General features: G+C 38.2%; 1 protein-coding gene across 10 annotated transcripts in view; it reads right to left on the reverse strand.

The window, feature by feature from the left end:
- The window catches only part of LOC104597958 (U5 small nuclear ribonucleoprotein helicase), a 156926-nt gene that overhangs the window by 70004 nt on the left and 66632 nt on the right, over window positions 1-20290 (reverse strand). For all 10 annotated transcript variants that reach the window (XM_088903295.1, XM_010259770.3, XM_088903296.1 and 7 more), the window contains exons 30-34: window positions 20100-20222; window positions 19487-19576; window positions 19280-19405; window positions 19079-19141; window positions 8956-9044 (exon numbers count right to left, since the gene is read on the reverse strand). In XM_088903295.1, the coding sequence (XP_088759421.1) occupies window positions 8956-9044; window positions 19079-19141; window positions 19280-19405; window positions 19487-19576; window positions 20100-20222 (491 nt within the window). The remainder of the gene's footprint in view (window positions 1-8955; window positions 9045-19078; window positions 19142-19279; window positions 19406-19486; window positions 19577-20099; window positions 20223-20290) is intronic.

Here is a 20290-nt window from a genome sequence, read left to right on the forward strand (position 1 = left end):
TTATTTTCTTTCTTCTTCTTCTCTTCTTCTTCCTCTTCTCCTTCCTTCTCTTCTTGGTTCGGACTACTGTAGCAGCATTCGAAACATGGTATCAGAGCCATGCTCCTGACCTACTTCAGTTGCTAAAGCACCTCAGCAGTGTCCGTGACTCTCCTCCTTCGTTTCTAGTCAGTCTATGGAGAGAACTAGTTCGCCCTAGGTCTGAAACATCACAGGTCGTCTCTCTCTGCTGCGCATAACCTTCTTCATCAAGAAAAGTGGCTTCAGCAGTGAATGGTTGGTTGATATTCTCAAAGGAAGGTCAGTTATCTCTTCTTCTTGTGTTACTGATATTTCTGGGTAGAAACCCTACAAGAAGCTGCTAGTATCGATCAGAACCTAGAGAACTAGGTTCATTGTTGCCCTAGAAAGGGCTGTGTGTGCAGTAGCCGAATGGTGTAGGGGCTGCTGTAAGTTGTTGAGTGGTGTTCGGGCTGTTGTGAGTGGCCGAGTGGTGTAAGGTGTAATGCTGTGACCTAGCCGAGTTTTTTTGTGGGTGTGTAGTGCCCTCTTAAAACTGTTAAACTAGTCTGAACTGGGTGTAACAGGTTTAACTATGTTGTGGTGCTTATGTTGCACAATCCCTATTGAGTGGATGTAAGAGGGCTTACATGTGATTAGTGAGTGTTAAATTGATGCCTATGTGGTCAGTGGTGTTGTGAAATCAGCAGTAGTGTGAATAAGAACAAGGCGTGTGTACCCACTGTTGTGTTTAAGAGTTGCTATAGGTGCTGGAACATCAATTTTTTGAATAACAACAGTCAGCTTGTTCTTGAGAATTCAGGTTAGAGGCAACTGTGAAAGAGTACAATGGCAGCAATAGGAGATGGGTATAATGATCAGAAACCTAGTGTGGTGGTTTCTTCTGACTACCTAGGTGTACAGATGACCTCAATTAAACTGAATGGGGAGAACTATGTTCCATGGGCTAAATCTGTGGAAAGTTTTCTAAAGGCAAAGAGGAAAGTGAAGCACATAAAAGATGAGAAACCATCGGCTGACTCCCCAGGGTTTGATGATTGGGAACAAGAAGATGCTCAAATCATGACTTGGCTAGGGAACAGTATGGAACCCAACTTCATGTTTCTTGATACCGCTAAGGATATATGGGAACAAGCTAAGAAGTTGTATTCTGGACAAGATAATACAACAAGAGTATATCAACTTTATCAGGAGTACTTTGATTTGCAACAAGGAAACAAAACGCTAGAAGAGTATTATGCCTGCATGAAGAATATAAGGAATGAACTCAATGTCTATCATCCCCTCACTCCAGATATTAAAGTTCAGCAACAGCAAAGGAAACAACTAGATGTTACAAGATTCTTGGTGGGGCTGAAATTAGAGTATGAACCAGTTAGAGCCCAAATATTAGGGAGCTCCACCCTTCCTACACTTGAGAAAGTATTCTCACGGCTTCGCAGAATTTCTTTGGGACAGACAAAGAATCCCACACAGTCTGATAGATCAGCACTTGTGACTGCTAAAGGAGGTGGACACGGTACAAAGGGAGGAGGACATGCCTCCCGAGGAGGCTGTGGCAGTTCCATGATTAGTCGGGGTGGTCGTGACTCAAGGGGAGGCCGTGGCAGAGGGAAGAATAACTCTGCAAGGAAGTGTACTCATTGTGGCAGGGAAGGACACACAGTGAATTTCTGTTATGACCTACATGGCCCTCCCTCTAAATGGGCTAATCATGCTGTAGCAGGTGAGGTTGACATCAGTGACTGTAAACAGGCAGACCAAACTCCTCCCACATCTGCATCTACTTCTAGGAGGGAGATGGTGAGTGTACCGTGTGATGAGTATAAACGGTTCCTTCAAACTACTTCACAGCATACCACTGCCACACTTGCCCATTCAGGTATTGCTTGCATGTCATCTAAAACCTCTCCCTGGATTATTGAATCTGGAGCCTCAGATCATATGACCGGGACTCCAGGTGTGTTCTCTTCTCTTTCTGAAACCTCCACATCACAAACTGTTACACTTGCCAATGGGTCCTCATCTCCCATCTATGGTGTTGGAAATGTTGACATGGCTTCTGTGCCCTTATCATCTGTTTTATATGTACCTAAGTTTCCATTCAATCTAATGTCGTAAAATAACCAAAGTTCTTAACTATTCTGTTACCTTCTTTCCTTCCACTTGTGTTTTCCAGGATCTCAAGACGGGGAAGAAGATTGGTGGGGGGCATGAAGCTGGTGGATTGTGTTACCTTGACGGTGGTGGATCTTCAATTGCTCTTCAGACTTCACATACTCCTCTACAATGGCATTGCCGACTAGGACATCCATCTCTCAAGGCTCTCAAGATATTGGTTCCGTCATTGAGTCATTTGTCAGTTTTGCAATGTGAGTCATGTCAGTTTGGGAAACATCGTCGTGTGTACTTCAGTCCAAGAGTTGAGAGTCGTATGTTGAGTCCTTTTTCTTTGGTTCATTCAGATGTTTGGGGTCCAATCAAAATAGATTCTTATAATGGGTACAAGTATTTTGTCTCCTTTATTGATGATTGTTCAAGAATGACATGGATTTATTTAATGAAAGAAAAAAGTGAATTATTTTCCACTTTTCAAAAATTCCATGCTGAAATACGCACACAATTTGGTGTTCCAATCAAAGTTCTCCGTTCAGATAATGGTCGTGAATACTTTCTTACTTCATTTCAACAATATTTAGAACAGCATGGCATTATTCATCAGACCTCGTGTGCATTCACCCCTCAACAAAATGGGGTAGCTGAACGGAAGAATCGTCAGCTTCTTGAAACTGCTCGGTCTATGCTTCACCACATGAATGTTCCTAAACGTTTTTGGAGTGATGCTGTACTCACTGCATATTTTCTCATTAATCGGATGCCCTCTTTTATTCTTCATGGTCGGTCCCCCTTCTCTATCTTGTTTCCCACTTTATCTCCATTTCCATTAACTCCTCGTGTCTTTGGCTGTGTGTGCTTTGTCCACAATCTGAGTCCTGGAATAGACAAGCTAGATGCACGCTCAATTAAATGTGTCTTCCTTGGCTACTCTCGGACTCAAAAAGGGTACAAGTGTTATAATCCCATTACCCGAAAGTGCTATGTCTGCCCTGATGTCACATTTTTTGAGTCTATATCCTTCTTCTCAAGTCCTGATGCATCCTTGTCTTCACCCTCACTTCCTCTTCCTCTTCCAGTCAGTGATCCAGTTCCAGATGCTATTGTGGGAGTAGAGTCATCACCTCATCCAGTGCAGGTCACCACCGAACGACCACCGATCCGACAAGTGTATATACGTCGAACGACACCGGCCCCTCCAGCTTCTACCTCATCTACAGATCCTCTCATGGCTCCTATTGCTGAACCTTCAGACCTTAACCTACCCATTGCCTTACGGAAAGGTAAACGCAGTTCTACCCTCCATCCCATTTCCAATTTTGTTTCATTATCTCATCTTTCTACCTCACATCGCCAGTTTGTTTCACTTTTGTTCTCTATTTCCATACCTAACAATGTTCAAGAGGCTCTCAGTTCACCTGGATGGCGGCGGGCAATGGAGGAGGAACTCTCTGCTCTTCAACATACTCAAACGTGAGAACTTACTACTCTCCCACCTGGTAAGCATGTTGTGCGCTGTAAATGGGTGTATACTGTGAAATATTTTCCAGATGGTAGTATGGAGCGTCTGAAGGCCAGACTTGTTGCTAAAGGTTACTCACAGTTGTATAGAGTGGACTACATGGAGACATTCTCTCCGGTGGCTAAGATTGGTTCTGTTCGTGTACTAATCTCCCGGGCAGTTATGTATGATTGGCCTCTCTTTCAGCTTGACATAAAGAATGCCTTCCTCCATGGTGATCTAGTGGAGGAAGTATATATGGAGCAACCACCTAGGTTTGTTGCTCAAGGGGAGGATGGTAAGGTGTGCAAACTGAAGAAGGCAATTTATGGGTTGAAGCAATCTCCACGTGCATGGTTTGGGAAGTTCAGCGAAGTGGTGAAGAGTTTTGGAATGAAGCAATGCCAGGTTGATCACTCAATGTTCAGCTATGACTCAGAAGTTGGGAAGATTTTATTAGTGGTCCATGTGGATGATATTGTCATTACTGGTAGTGATAAATTGGGGATTGGCAAACTAAAGGTATTTCTGCAAAATCATTTTCAAACAAAAGACCTTGGAACATTAAAGTATTTCTTGGGAATAGAAGTTGCCAGGTCAAAATAAGGTGTAAATTTGTGCCAAAGGAAATATGTTCTTGATCTATTGGAAGAAACAGGACTGTTAGGTGCAAAACCGGCTGAGACCCCTATGGAACCAAATGTTAAGTTGAGTAGTGATACAGGAGAAGTATTTGAAGATCCTGGAAGGTATAGACGACTAGTGGGAAAGCTGAACTATCTGACTATCACGAGACCCGACATCTCCTTTGCAGTCAGTGTGGTGAGCTAATTCATGCAAAACCCTCGTATACCTCACTGGGATGCAGTCCTTAGAATTGTAAGGTATCTGAAAGGAGCTCCAGGCCGTGGGTTATTGTACAAATCAGGAGGAAAACTTGAAGTAGTTGGGTATACAGATGTAGACTAGGCAGGCTCAGTGAATGACAGAAGATCTACTACATACTATTGCACATTTCTTGGAGGAAATGTTGTGACATGGAAGAGTAAAAAGCAGGCGGTTGTGGCCAGAAGCAGTGCTGAAGCCGAGTATAGGGCCATGGCGCACAATACCTGTGAATTAGTGTGGTTGAGGAATCTCCTATAAGAAATTGGATTTCACATGGATAAACCTATGAGATTGTACAGTGACAAGCAAGCTGCACTCCATATCTCATCCAACCCTGTCTTTCATGAGAGAACAAAGCACATAGAGGTTGATTGCCACTTTGGGAGGGAGAAGGTCCTTGCTGGAGTGATAAATACAGAACATGTGGGCTCTAATGACCAGTGGGCAGATTTGTTTACAAAAGCTCTAAGCTCAGGGAAAGTGAACTATCTATGTAACAAGCTGGGATTATATGACATATATTCTCCAGCTTGAGGGGGAGTGTTAAAGTGTGCCGAATAGGGGTAGTTTAGTCTTCTTATGCTTGTTAAGTAGCTTGCTTATGTGGCAGTGTTATTAGAGTCGCTCTGCCCCACACTTAAGTAAGGGCATTTTTGTCTTTGTAAAGATCATTAGAATCTAATGAAGATTAAGGGGGTCGACTATAGGGGTAATCCAACAGATTTCGACAGACCCTTAATTTCTTTCTTCTTCTTCTCTTCTTCTTCTCTTCTTCTTCTCTTCTTCTTCTCTTCTTCTTCCTTCTCTTCCTGGTTCGGACTACTGTAGCAGCATTCGAAACAATATCAAAACTAGCATAGTTGGATAACACCCTAAGAGAGCCAACATAATGATAACCATTGGAATCTTTGAAAACCAATAACAAAGCAAATTATACACAAGCAGAAAAAAAAGTGAAGGGTCCCTACTGCATAAGCAATGCACCACAACAAAATGTCATTCCTGGTCAGTACATTGCTAGCTAAGAAATCTGCAAGAGAATCAACGTCAAATAACTGGCCTTTTTGTTCACTCTGTCAGTTAAAGATCTAGCTTCTCTAGACAAAATTTCCTGGAGTCAAGCAGCTTCCAGAATTCCAAGACATCCACTCAATCACTACCTATAAGTCTCCTTTGACCTCAACCTGATCTTTTTTCTTGACAAAGGTAAAGTACATTTCTATTAAATATGATGTGTCACCAATATGCAAGTATGGAAAAAAGGAACTCTATCAACTTTGCACAAAAAGAGAAACAGAAGAGGTATTATGGTTTACATACCTAAATCCTTTGTGCAGTTCTCTAAGAACCACTTAAGAGGATGATCAATTGTCAAAGATGTGAAAGATGCCCCAAAAGTCACATTTCTTTCTATTCTATTGGGCTAATTGGATAATAACATATAAGTGGTATAAAAAAACCCCCATGCCTCTACCATAATGATAACTTTGTATAGTTGAGGAGGATCCCATGTTTCATTATGAGGAAAGAATCCATTACTTGATGGTCTCATCTGTTTAAAAATTATTAACCAAAAATATTTGATAGGCTCTATACCCAGATTTCTTGATCAGCTGAGCCAATATTTGATAGGCTCTATAACCAAAAATGTTTAAAAATCCACTGTATGCAAACAACCAGCCATTTCTCTGTTCCTCAATCACTGAGAATTGTGGAATCCCAACGACCAAATTTCTTTGGTGTCATTAATTTCATAGAGGTCAGAAATTGATGTTTTCTCTCATTGGAAAATGCCTTTTCTGTACCACTGGGAAAAATCAGAGGGGACAAAATTCCAGCTTATAGAAGAGAATGCAAAAAAAATTTAAAGCTATGAACTAGGGATAATAAAAAAGAAATTTATCTTTACAGAACCACTGATTCTTATTCTTGATCTGTGGGTTCAATAAACACATGTTGGTATATGCCATCTTGAACCCTTGAATACTTCAAAACCTGAATCTATAAGCAAGGAAGAACTTATAATTTTATCCTATAAGCAAGGAAGAACTTATAATTTTATCCAACCAACACGTTCTTCTTCTACTGTTTTGCTTTTTGTCCTTTTGCTAGAACATAAATAGGGGCTGAGCCCCCTATATTTTCTGAATTTTCTTTTCATTAATCTTTTCCTTCTCATGAATACATTGAATTTCTGTGATGTGTCTTAATTGTAACATCATTTCAAACACTTTGGGGATAGAAAAAGAGGACAAGTCACCACTTTGGGGTGATTGGGATGATTGGCACTTTATCATTCCTGTAAATATTATCAAATTCATTTTTCAATTCAATAAGGTAACATGTTACCAATAGAAAAGTATGTTGATTTTCTATGTTTTAATTACAAGTGAAAGATGGTTGATGGTTGCTATGAAACCAAGGGAATTACCTAGGATTCAAGATTTTTATTAGAGAAAAAATAATATCCTAGGCAACTAGGCAACAAGGTGCCCTCATTCACCTAGCCTCCCCTTGGCACCTTGAAAATTATGTGCTACAAGAAGCATCAAGACAAGTACTGACATGGTGCAAGTTTTCATTAAAGAAGAAAATAACATACAGTCTAGAAGGTGCAAGGCATCACCCATAATCAGAACAAACAGAAAAAAAAGGGGATTTTATTGTTCAGTCCAGCTCATAAATCTTTGAGTTTGTACCCTTGAGAACAGTGATAGGTGGGGGGATCCATCACAATTCGGGGGGGGTGTAGTGTAGCATAGGTGGGGGTTTGGGACAACACATAGACTATAAATCTTCCATAAAAAACTACTGTGGAAACAAACTTAAAATAAATTTTCCAAGTTACAAAGTTGAAATCCCAGAATATCCCCCCAACTTATCCCCTAGATCCTCCCAATGTTTTAAAAGCGCAGGGGTTAATTTGTGCCCAAGGCGCAAGGCAAGGCACAAAAATAAAAAATAAAAAAACTAAAAAATCAAAAACAATGTAAAAAAATGCCAAAAATTAAAAAAAAATGAAAAAAGAATCAAAAAATTATTAAACATAATATTAATAAAAATATAAACTTAAATTTTAAAATAAATGTTTTAAAAAGCCTATTATCTAAAATTAAAATACATAAATATAACATGTAAAGCATATTCAAATGAGAATTTAAAAATAAAATCAAATATATAAAACATTTTCAAGCATATAAAACCCACAATCTCTTTTCTTCTCAATTGCATTACTTCAAGTAGCTAATGTGATGTAAAACATATTACATTCCTGATTCTACAAGCCGCCTTTGTGACACGTTCCTCAAGGCAAGCCCAAAGAAGTCCATGTTAGGTTTTAAATTCTTAGTTCTCACACAAGAAATAATGATTTTATAGTTTTAACTGCTTTTTAATTGCTTGTTTGGGTTTGCCTCAAAGGGCGTAGCATGGGGGTCCGGGGGCGGAGCCCCTTGCCCAGATGCTAGACACAAAAAAAGCAAAAAAGCGTCAAATTTTCAAAAGGCGCACGCCTCGGCTGAGGCACAAGGCACACCAGGCAGGCGCCTTTTGAAAGGGTTGTGCCTAGGACCTGGGCGAGGTGCCTACCCTAAAATGCGCCTCACCTATGTGCCTAGGCATGCCTTTTAAATAACTAGATCCTACCTAGTAACTTGATTAAATTCTGAAGATATCATAACCCAGTCTGCAACTGAATCAATAACAGCTGCTACTATCTATATTGGCATGGCTAGAGTGTTATGGTAGCATTGAAGAAAATACATAGTCAGATTTGGTTGTAGAACACATCAATACAAGCTGGAACTAAATTTAAAATCAGCTTGCATCTTTTAATTATAAAATCCAGATAAGATGCAGAACTTCAAGCAGTGAACAGCTTAAAAGCCTATTTGCATCAACCAGGTTTAAGTTTTAGATGGTTTGAGCAAAAACTAACTTTCACCCATGCTTAGTAAATAGTAGTTAAAACTTTAAGTCATTTTGTGGTTCCAAATATGTATAACCTAAGTAAAATTATATGTACAAAATCGTATCTTCAATGTGTTCATGAAACATGAGAGACAGATGTACTGTTTTAATGCTTTTTATATAAGACTACAAAGTTTTACAAGGAAAAATGTGCTTCTATCAAATATGAGTAACATATCTGTTAACGAATGCAAACAATATCTGAAAAACTTTAAAGCTGTAGATTTTGCTCAATCCTATGATATATAAAAGAGGGGAAAAACTAGTTATCAGAAGAACCAGCTACAAGTAACAAAATAAGTGGCCCGAAAGGTCAATAGGTGGCAAGCTATATTACCTAGATAAGGAAAGGACATAGTTGAAGACATTGTTGGATACAGAAATTACACGAAGAACCAGCGATGGAAGAGATGGAAGAGATACTGAAGCAAAAGTATATAATTCAAGAACAAACGACATACCGTGCATTTGCAAGTGCTGTTGAGAGGCCTACAAACCGCACAGGACGCTCTGTTTGTGATGATATGTATCTCATCCTAGAGACAATAACCTGGAACAATGAAATTTCTGCAGTTGAGACTATGAATAGAATTACATCTGTGGGGTGCCAGAAAGTAAACAAATGATACCATAATAAGGTAGTGAACCATATATCACCATCATCTTCTCCTTATCCCAACTATATGGGGTCAGCCAAGGTAGTGAACCATATATCAAACTATAATTTACTAATTTAGTATCATAATATATCCTTGTATAAGGATCATTATATATGTATAGTCAAGATTTTCTAATAAACCTATATGCACAAACAATGCAATTATTTTCAGGAGACAGTATTCTCATACAAGATCATCTATGAAGAAAGGGCTATCAAATGCATAGTAGGTGTTTGTTTTGCAAATGATCAGGGGATATTGTGCTTCATCTTTGCTATCATAGTTTTCAAGGCGCCGAGGTGAGGCTAGGCGACAGGGGGGTGCCTAGTTGCCTAGGCAATGGATTTTTTTATGTAGAAAACATAGATCCTAGGATAGTTCCCTAGGTACCATAACTATATTTCCTCAATAATTTTCGTAAGTATAGAGTTCATGTTAAAGTATAGAAAATCAACATATTAATGAGAAGAAAAGGAAGGAAAATAACATTCAAAAAATATAAGGGCTGAAACCTTATTTTTGTTATAGGTAAAGAAGAAAAAAAGTAATAGTAGAAAATGTGTTGATTAGATTTTAAGTTCTTCCTTGCTTATTGGTTCAGGTTTTAAAGTCTTTGAGGGTTCAATACAGCATTTAGCAATGTTTGTATTGATTAAACCCTAACAAATAAGAAAATAATAAAAAGAAATTAGTATATAAACACACAAAATGAATATTTTAGTTTAGTGCCTATTTTATAAATATAATGTCAAAAAATAAAGATTAAAAAGTATTTTATAATAAATAGTACAAAACTGCTTGGCGATTAGGCGAGGTGAGCCTCAAAGGGCGCCATGTTGCCTAGGCATCGCCTTGACAACTATGTTTGCTATGGTTGTTTCTCAAAAAGCATTTAGGGATCCACATTCTCCTAGTGATATTGTTGCTACAGAGCCTGTTTTGAATGGAAGCAAGTAAGCAAAAAATTTGTGTATATCTAAAGAGTCTTTTGGGGCAGGCTTTCGGGCTATGTTACAGATTGAAAATGTTCATGGTGGAATTTGAAAATTTGTAATGTATGTTTTTGGGTTCTATGTTGTTTGGATTGAGTGGGTACTCATTATCCCCACTGATTGTAACTTTCTTTTTATTGAATGAAACTTTCTTTTCTAATTTTATAAAAATAAGGATTATTAGTTAGAAGGAAGGGCAGATCCAGCGTAGACAAAGTATAATTAGAGTTGGTTTCTATAATTAGGCATTTAATAAAGCAATCATTTTTATTAAGTATATCAAACTAATTAACTTTTGTGCAAGAGACATCAACAATGTAAACTATCATTTTGTTAAGACAATTGATAGAAAAAATCAGAGAGAAGAAGAGAGGTCTTCATATGGGATTCATTGATCCATAGAAAGCATATGATAAGGTGGGTTTTGGAAAATCCCAACCTGAGCCCATCCAAGTTGCACCACTACCTAGAGAGATGATAAGGTGGGTTTTGGAAAAAGAAAAGACTGCCAAATAGGTATGTGGAATTAGTTAAGAGCATGCATGAGGGGAAAACAGACAATGTTAGAACATCTGTGGCAGAGAAGGTTCCACAGTGCATGTTTTCAGATGACATTATATTAATTAGTGAAACTAAAGAAGGATTAAATGCACAATTAGATTTTTCAACAAAACCTTAGAAACAAGAGACTTTAAAATAAGTATGACTAAAATGGAATATGCAATGTAACTTTAATAATAATAGGAGTAGAAATCAGGGTACACTTAGCATTGGAGACCAAAAGAAATCACAATAAGACCTCTTCCGTTACCTATTTTCAACCATCCATAACAGGCGAGAATCGGTGGACTACCGACTTCGAAGGTGCAACTATAAAGGAGAGCTCTGTTGAAGTAATTCGAAACTCTAGTAGCATTGTGGATGGTCATGGCCGATGTGATCAAACTAGGGGAGATCCAGTGGAGAGATGCGAAGGTGCAACTCCAAAGGAGATCTCTGTTTCAACGTCTGAGGGTTCTCCTACTAAGAAGGAAATCACAACTAATGATGGTAGGGAGATACACGAAGAGATGGAGACTGGCCTATCGGATAGGGAGAATGTCTCGAGAGGGATTGTTGATGCTGTCTTAGAAGGAGTCGTTGTTTTTGGAGATGGAGGAAGCGAAAATCAGAGCGATGAAATCGGCTCCTTTTCCCAAACCGAAGACGATGCTGATGATTTTCGTTGTTTCGAGGAGGTGGTAGTTAGGAGGTTAGGTGTAGATTTGGGTAGGAAGGGGGAAGCGAAGAAAGATTTAAATGTGGTTAAGCCAGCGACAGCCAAAAAAGTTCGAGGAGCCTCTAGAGTAAGATATTCTCATACTGTACACGTAACCAAAGTCTTTTCTCGCAGTCTCACCTGAAGCTTGGTTTGGTTGGGATTGGGCCTACAAAGAATTTTAAAAAGGTGTATAAGAGGAAGAACAGTAAGATTTTTTTTTTATGAATAAGAGCAGTAAATAGGATGTTGAAATTGGCTTTTGATAAAGTTTTTGATAATGAGAATCCTCAATGCACCTCCAATCTGGGTAAGTAGTTGATAAAAGTATTTCTTTTGAGGCAGTGGCTAAAAAGGATGTTGAAATTGGTAAAACCTTGGGATTTTTCTTCTGGGGGGTGAGGAATTTTCCGAGAAAGCCTTTGAAGAGTTTGAGAGGAAGAAGGAAGAAAGTTCGAGAAAAGGGGTAGTTGGTGGAAGGAGATGGGATGAGAACGGTGTTAACCAAGAGGAGGTGTTTATAGGGGAAGATTAGTTTTCTTTCCTCTATTAGACTCATCTTGCACGTGTTGCAGCTAATATTTGTGTCTATGGAGTGTCATTTGTCATCACTCCATATTGGTAAATGGTGTAGCCAAGGATTTCTTCCCTGTGAAAAGGGGTCTTGGGCAAGGAGACCCTATGTCACCGTTGTTCACTTTAGTAGCAAATGTTTTGACTAGTCTGATTTCTAGGGCTGATTCAAGGGATTTAATCAGAGGTTGGAAAATAGGGAGACAAGAAGTGATTGTCACTAACAATTTGTAGATGATATTAAACTACTTTATGAAGGGGAACCAAAGGAGAAGGAAAACTTGAGGCTACTGGTAACACATTTTGAGAGAGGAACCAAAGGGGAACCAAAGAAGAAGAGGTGTTTTCCTTGGCCAGGACCTTAGGTTGTGAGGTAAGACCTTGTCTTTGGTTTATTTAGGTTTACCTTTAGGAGTAAACTAAAACGAATAGCTTCTGGTACCCAATTGTGGAGAGGGTCACATTGAGGTTAGCAAGGTAGAAGAGGAATTACATCTCTTAAGGGGTAGAATAACCTTAATTAGATTTACACTGGCCAACCTACTAATTTACTTCTTGTCCACCTTCAGTTACCTGTTTGAAAAGATTATGAGACTTTCTTTGGAAGCCAGGAGACTCTAAAAAGGATAAAAGGGTGAAGTGGAGAGTAGCATCCAGAAAGAGGAACCAAGGGGTCTTAGTAATCGGTAACATTAGGTTAAGAAACTTAGCCTTGCTACGAAAGTGGTTCTGGAGGTTTCTTAAGGAGCAAGACATATTGTGGCATAAAGTGGTAGTTGGACTTGACCCTAGGTCTTCTATCTCATCTCCTTGGAAAGCCATTGTTGGAGTCCTACCTGCTTTGGATCATTGGAAAACCATTGTCGGGAGGATATCTGAATTGGGGACATCAATCTTAAGGATAAGTTCCCAAGTATTTATGCCCTTAAATAAACTCAAGGTTATTTCGTCTTTTCAAGCCCTTGAGTGCTCTTGGGATTTGGGTTTAATGAGAGCTTTAAGGGACTCAGAAGTGGAATTGACTAATGATTTGTTCTCTTTTAAATTCAATCTTTTGAGACCAGTCATGTTTGAATGGTAGATTTTGGTCAAAGTCCTCCTCGGGTTAATTTTCTTCTTCTTTTTTCAATGCTCTTCTTCAGTCTACTTCTTTGCCTGCTTCCTTTCCTATAAAAGAAATGTGAATTAATCTTGTACCACCAAAGGTTAGGGCTTTCTGTTGGGAAGTGGCTCTCCAAAAGATCAATACTATGGATGTGTTTCAAAGAAAAAGGAATGGAGAGACGGTGTATCATCTATTAATCACACATTTGTAGCCTTGTTTAAGGAATGGAGAGACAGTGTATCATCTATTAATCTAATATTCATTTGTTTCTTACATTTTGAACTGGTTCCCCTCTCTTTTTGCTTGCAGGTGGATTCCTCCCTTGAGTGTGGTAAACCTTTTTGACTCAAGCTTCTTCCGACTTCCAAAGAAGAGGGGTAGGGTGATGTGGAGAACAACAAAAGAGGAACTTATAGAAGGCATTACCATCAAGGTCATCCACTAGATGAAATCTCTAGATCACTTCAAGGACGTATCTTTAGATGACTTGATTAGAGGTTGGAGTACAATAGTTGTTTCCTCGTCTTCTTCTCCTTCTGTTCAATAATCTTGGTCCCCTCATTTACATTGTAGGGTGAAATTGAACTTTGATGGTAGCTCTATAGGGAATCCACGTCCTTACAAAATTGTGGGTGTTTTTAGAGATGAGCAAGAAAGAGTGATAGCCCTTTTCTCGGGCCAAATTGAGCTAGTAAATATGGCACCATATATTGGCGAATAGCTAGCTATTCGAGCTCGGCTCGACAAAAGCTCGTAAGGTTGACCTCGACTTGAAAAAAATGTTTTATAAAAAAATTATATACAAAAATATTTTTTGTTTAATATTTAAAAAATTAAGAATTATAATAATTAGTTATTATTATATATAAAAATAAAAAAATTATATATATAATATTTTTATTATATATTATTTTCTATTATATATATAATAATAATAATAATATTTATTATTATTATTATCATTATCATTATGATTATCATATCATTATTATTATCATTATATTACTCTAACTATATGGTGTTGGTTACATGTATCTCGTTTCGCCAATCCATTCTATTTAAAGCCATATCCACTATTAAATATTATTGCTTAATTCATTTCTTACTACTTCTACCCATGTCTTTTTTGGTTTGTCCCGAGCTCTTCTAGCCCCTTCAATGTGTAACAACTAACAAATCACTTCTTCAAACTGGCACAGTCAGTGGAGTTACTCTTGTGTTCCTATGGATAACTTCATTCCTAATCATACACTTTCTAGTTTTTCCACTCATCCATCTTAGCATTTGCATTTCTACCACATTCATTTTCTCCACGTGTTTCTTGACTATCCAACATTCTGCTCCATACCACAAAGCTGGCCTTTCAACTGTTTTATAGAAAAAAGGGGCAGTGCTGAAATATGTGTGAAACCAAACCCTTCTAAGATCTTATAAAATAAACAATAATTGATTAGCACCCTTCCTCTTTGGATAAGGTGATTAATCAGTAGGATCTTGTGCAAGACTACTGGCAACATAAAAAGAATACGTAAGAGAAATAAGCATCTTATATCCTTTTCCAAGAGAAACTTTTCCTAGAATCCAATGTGGAATGTCTAAAATAGCTTAAGGGGAAAACTGTCAAGGGAGTCTGCTTTCCATATTTGTGTCACTACTTTTCCTTAAGGAGCTTCTGTTTATGTGTCTACATAGATCAATCATGCGATTTGGCTTCTTGAGCAATTTACATGGCTAGACTGCAGAGCTCCAGAAAATCCTTCCAAAGTGTTCTGTCCCTGCACCAGTTATAAAACCAGAAATGAAAACAGTTGCCTTCTCCTGGGTTACGAGTAATATGTTGGGTAAAAGAATCTCATATCTTCATACTTGATTTGCATACACCAGAACCATAATGGTACATAATTGATCATATTCACCAATTGGGGTGGCCACAAGCCAAGCTCTTCACAAGCTACTCGTGCTTGGCTCGGCTCGGTTTCAATTGAGCTTCGAGCCAAGCTCGAGCCCAATTTACAAGCTTGTTTATTAATCGAGCCAAGCTCGAGCCTAATAAAGCTCGGCTTGTGAGCTCGCGAGTCGAGCTCGAATAGTTATGGGTGATGATGATCATGATCTCATTTTATTACATTCTTTAATTACAAGGGATTTGTCCTAAGAGACTTGTCTCTAGTCACCACATCATGGCAGGTAAGAGGATTTAGCACTCACAGCCACATTTTAGGGAATTCACTTTCACTTCCTTTCTTACTTTTTGGAGCTTATGGAAAAAGTTGAGTAGTTGTGAACCATATTCAGCCAATGTAACAAAAGAAGAAAGAGGAGAAGAAAGAGAGAAGAGAAAAAAGAAAGAAGTTGAGAGAGACAAAAGTTTGGGCTGGCAGCGCCAGTCTTTATATTTTTACTAGGGCGGTCGTACAACTTAAAAGGAAAAAAAAAGGCAAAAGTGCCCTTGCGGCACACATCTAATATTATATTATTCCCCCTCAAGTTGGAGCATAGATGTCAATCATCCTCAACTTGTCACATAGATTATAATGCCGCAAGGAATTCAATCCCTTAGTAAAAACATCTACAAGTTATTCTTCCTAGCTGATGTAAGGGGTGCAAACTTTTCCCTTCTCAAGCTTCTCCCTGATCAAATGCTTGTCAACTTCAATATGTTTGATTCTATCATGGAGAACTGGATTTGCAGCAATACTGATATCTGCTTTGTTATCACAATAGAGTGATAGGATATTTATATAGGAAGCCCAATTCACCTAAAACATTCTTGATCCACAGTAGCTCTGCAACTCCATGTGACATTGCATTATATTCTGCCTCTCCACTTGACCAGGCAACCACACTCTGTTTCTTACTCCTCCAAGTAACAAGGTTTCCTCCTACAAAGGTGTAAAACCACTGGTTTATTTCCTGTCATCTTACAGAGCCAGCCCAATCAGCATCAATGTAAACCTCAACTCTCATGTGACTATATGCTTCTTGAACAATAGGCCTATCCCTGGGAATTTCTTCAGATATCTCAGTACCATGTCTATTGCTTCTAGGTGTGCTACCTTGGGAGCATGCATAAACTGACTAAGGACCCCCACGGCATATGCTATGTTGGGCCTAGTCATAGATAAGTAGACAGTCTACCCACAAGTCTTTGGTACTGCTTTGGATCCTCCAAGAGCACACCACTACAATCCCCAAGTTTGTGATTCACATCTATAGGAGTGTCAGCAGGTTTGGCTCCATATTTTCCTACATCTTTCAAGAGATCTAGGATTTACTTCCTTTGAGAGATTAAGAAACCCTGTTGAGAGCGGGCCACTTCAATTCATGGTCCTAGATCCTTCACTTCAAACTGTGTAGCTAGGAACTTCTTTAACCTTTGTATCTCTGAAACCCAATCACCGGTAATGACAAAATCATCCACATAAACAATCAAAGCTGATGTTTTCCCTTTTTCCTTCTTTAAAAAGAGTGTGTGATCAGATTAGCACTACTTAAATCCCATCTGTTGAACTACCTGGTGAAATCTACTAAACAAAGCCCTTAGTGATTGTTTTAGGCCGTATAAGGAATTCCTTAAGTTGCAGACTTTATGTTCTTTGCCCTTAGCACAAAAACTGAGAGGTTGAATCATGTATACTTCCTCCTCCAAATCCCCATTCAATAAAACATTTTTAATGTCCAACTGATGAAGCTCCCAGTCAAGGTTTGTTGCCAAAGAGACAAGAACACGGATAGAATTCATTTTTGCCACAGGAGCAAAAGTCATAGCATAATCAACCCCATATACCTGTGTAAATCCCTTTGCTACCAATCTAATCTTGTATCTCTCAACAGCGTCGTCTATCTTGTGTTTCACAAAGAACACCCATTTGCACACCACAAGTTTCTTTCCCTCAAGAAGGTCCACCAACTCCCATGTGCCATTTTTGTGTAGGCATTGATTTCTTCCTTCATAGCCTCAGTCCATTCAGGAGCAAGAAGAGCCTCTACAATACATTTAGGGATAGGGACATTATCAATTGCAGAAGTAAAGAAATTAGAGAGGTCACCATGAAAGTACTCCTTCATGGGGTACGTGAAAATCTTCCATACGTTGAAAATCTTTCACAAGCTTAGGAACCTCTTCCCGTGAGTGCATAGGGTACACCCAAGTGTAATGAGAAAAATCATCAATAAAGGAGATAAAGTATTTGTAGCCATGCTTAGTTGGAATATTAACAAGTCCCTAAACATCAAAATACACAATGTGAAAAGGAAATTCAGATCTTTTATTACATAAAGGAAATGAGGTTCTATAGTGCTTGCTTAGTTGGCACACTTGACACTGAAAATAATTGACTAAAACAAAAACAAATCTGGAAATAAGTACTTCAAGGACTTAAAAGGCATATGACCTAAATGATGGTGCCACAAAAGAACTTGACTGAATCGAAGACTTTGAGACTGCGAGACCAGCTTTATTCTCCAACACATAGAGACCATCAACCATGTTCCCTCTACCAATCGTCCTCCCGTAAGCCATATCCTAAAAAACACAAGAATGGGGAACTTCAATCCGTCATCCACTGATTTCAAGGAGCTGCATTACTCAGTTGCAGTCCAGAAATAGGAACAGGAAGGCAATCGAAGAGTCCTCAAATGAAGATCGCACTTGTCTCTTCCATTCACAGTCTAGAGAACCAAGGAAGGGCTTCGAATAGGAGGGGATTTACAGAGCATTATCCTGCTCTGGTACCATGTTTTTATAAGGAGACTGTGCAACTTAAAAGGAAAAAAAAAAAAAAAACAAAGAAATATTAAATCATGAACTTTGCCACAAGAAACTCCCTATCAAAAAGGTTTAACATGATAGAGGGGTAGCTAGTGGTAAAGCTAGGAATTCCTGTTCATTTTTTTTTCTTTTGTGTGTGTGTGGGGGGGGGGGGGGGAGTTATATAACTTTTTTTGCTACAGTAATGAAAAAGTTATATTAAGTCAATTATATTATAGAGGTTTGCAACACAAACAACAAAAGTAGAGTGAGAGAGGGAGGGAGGGCGCTTACAGGGTTACTTTTCCTTTGGTCTGCCTTTTTGGAAAAAATAAGAAAATGAGATAGGGAGTAGAGGAGGTAAGGCTTGGAGAGAAATAGGGTGGAAGGATTTGGGTTTATTATAGATTTCTTTTGAAAGAAATAGTAAACATTTTTTTTTTTTAATTTTGGGAGTTAACTGAAGGGGTTTTAGAGAGTTAAGATAGTAATCTTTAACATTTTAATAGAACTTTCATGTTTTCCACTCCATCCAACCACTCACTAGATGAAATGGTTCTAACAAAAACTTGGGGGGTGGGGGGGCTACTAGCTAATGTGGTGGTCCTCCATATAAATATTCTTATGTGCTGAAGGTGGATGAATTTAGGATCAAGTCAAATATCATCCTTGTTCTTTCTGATTTGTACTTTTGCACATTGTTTGTCCTCACTAACCATTTAAAGAATCGTGATTCTTGGTATTTATCCCTTTTTTGAAATAATTTTTTACCATCCCTTTTTGCAATATCAGGGGGAGAAGAACTTGACCATAAAACAATAAAAAGAAAAATGTCTAGGATATAATTTACCATTTTATGAACTCCACATTCTCAAATCCCAGCAACTTAGAGAAGTTTAGACATGCATTAATACATCTGATCTAGAGTTAGCCATAAATAACCAATAAATAATCAACTCGTCTGCAAATAGTCTACTTGCATAATAAGATAAGAAAAACAGACTTCAATCCATGAATTCTCAAACTGCATGATTTATCACATATTGGTAAACAACCAAGTTGAAAAATTTCAGAAATTCAAAGCATGTTCCTATATTCAGCAACAAATTTGCAGGAAGCTGACTGCTGGTATTCATGCAACTCCCTAGTAAATAAGTCAAGAAATTGCAGATTTCAAATAGAGATTTTATTGTTGAGAATTGAGACAAGTAATTGCAAGGTTTGAAAGAATGATATAGTAGTGATACCTCAAGAATAGGTCCACGATCAGCTCCAAGTAAATGAATTTCATCCAAAACAATGAGCCCAACCTGCAGAACAATTTAAAGTGAAATTAAACATGACCATAAGGAAAGATCAGGGAATTAGAGAAATTCAAAGAAAGACAAGAAAGGATGGATTAAGGGGAAACAAAGATCAAAACAATCAACAGACAAAAAAGAACAGACCTTTGTCACATAACTTCGACTCTGCCAACTACGACTGATACCATCCCATTTCTCAGGAGTAGAAATTATGATATCCGCTGACAATAGTGCCATTAAATCAGGAGTAAAATCCCCAGTCATTTCAACCTGATGGCAACATCATATTAGCGAAGTCATCTCTAAGTATAAATTGTTTCTTCATGACGACAGATTAAGAATAAAGAATACCATCTTTTTCCCAAGTTGAGTAACAAGACGCTTCTTCCAATCATTCATTCTTTCTCGAACAAGGGCCTTCAAAGGTGCAATGTAGATAACCTAAATGAAGAAAATCACTCAATAAGGAACTCATGTAGGTTAATATGTGACCCTCAGTGTTAAATGTGCACCTGAGACCTCAATATGAAAATAGCACACAGGCATGCTTGAAGACACATCAGGATTTAAAATTTAATTTTATGTCAGGAAACTATGGCCATCTATGAGTTTTGGATTTGCACCAGGAAGCAGGGTGAAATAAATAAGTTTGTTTCAAAGTAGCTGGATTGTTGACTCCCTGAATAGCAATCTTGCTATAAGAAAACAAAGCTTTTATGCATGATTTTGCAACACTAACATAATGTTTTCAGAGTCCAAATTTACTCCAGATCAGACCGTTAACACTGTCATCAGCACCAAAAATAACCTCCATAAAAGACCACATATATAGTAGTTGATAAAAGATCAACCACCCCCACCCCCCAAAGAAAACTGAAAAAAAAAAACCTAGAAAGGAGGTTTCAACATCCAACAAATGAAAAAGAATGTTCTCTGACTGCATATGACAAAACAAAGTTTATACCTTCAAATCAGGTTGAGTATTAAAGAGACGAAACATTGCAAGTTCAGCTGAAATAGTTTTTCCACTTCCCGTAGGAGCTCCTAAGAGGACACTGTTGTCTGTGTGATATACAACATGGAATGTCTGCCAAGTTCCAATAAGAAACAGAATGTGTTGTGGTAACTAATACTGGGGAGAGAAAAAAATATAAA

Source organism: Nelumbo nucifera, chromosome 4 (genome assembly GCF_055504915.1).
Source record: "Nelumbo nucifera cultivar China Antique chromosome 4, China Antique-T2T, whole genome shotgun sequence".
Classification (NCBI taxonomy): Eukaryota; Viridiplantae; Streptophyta; class Magnoliopsida; order Proteales; family Nelumbonaceae; genus Nelumbo; species Nelumbo nucifera.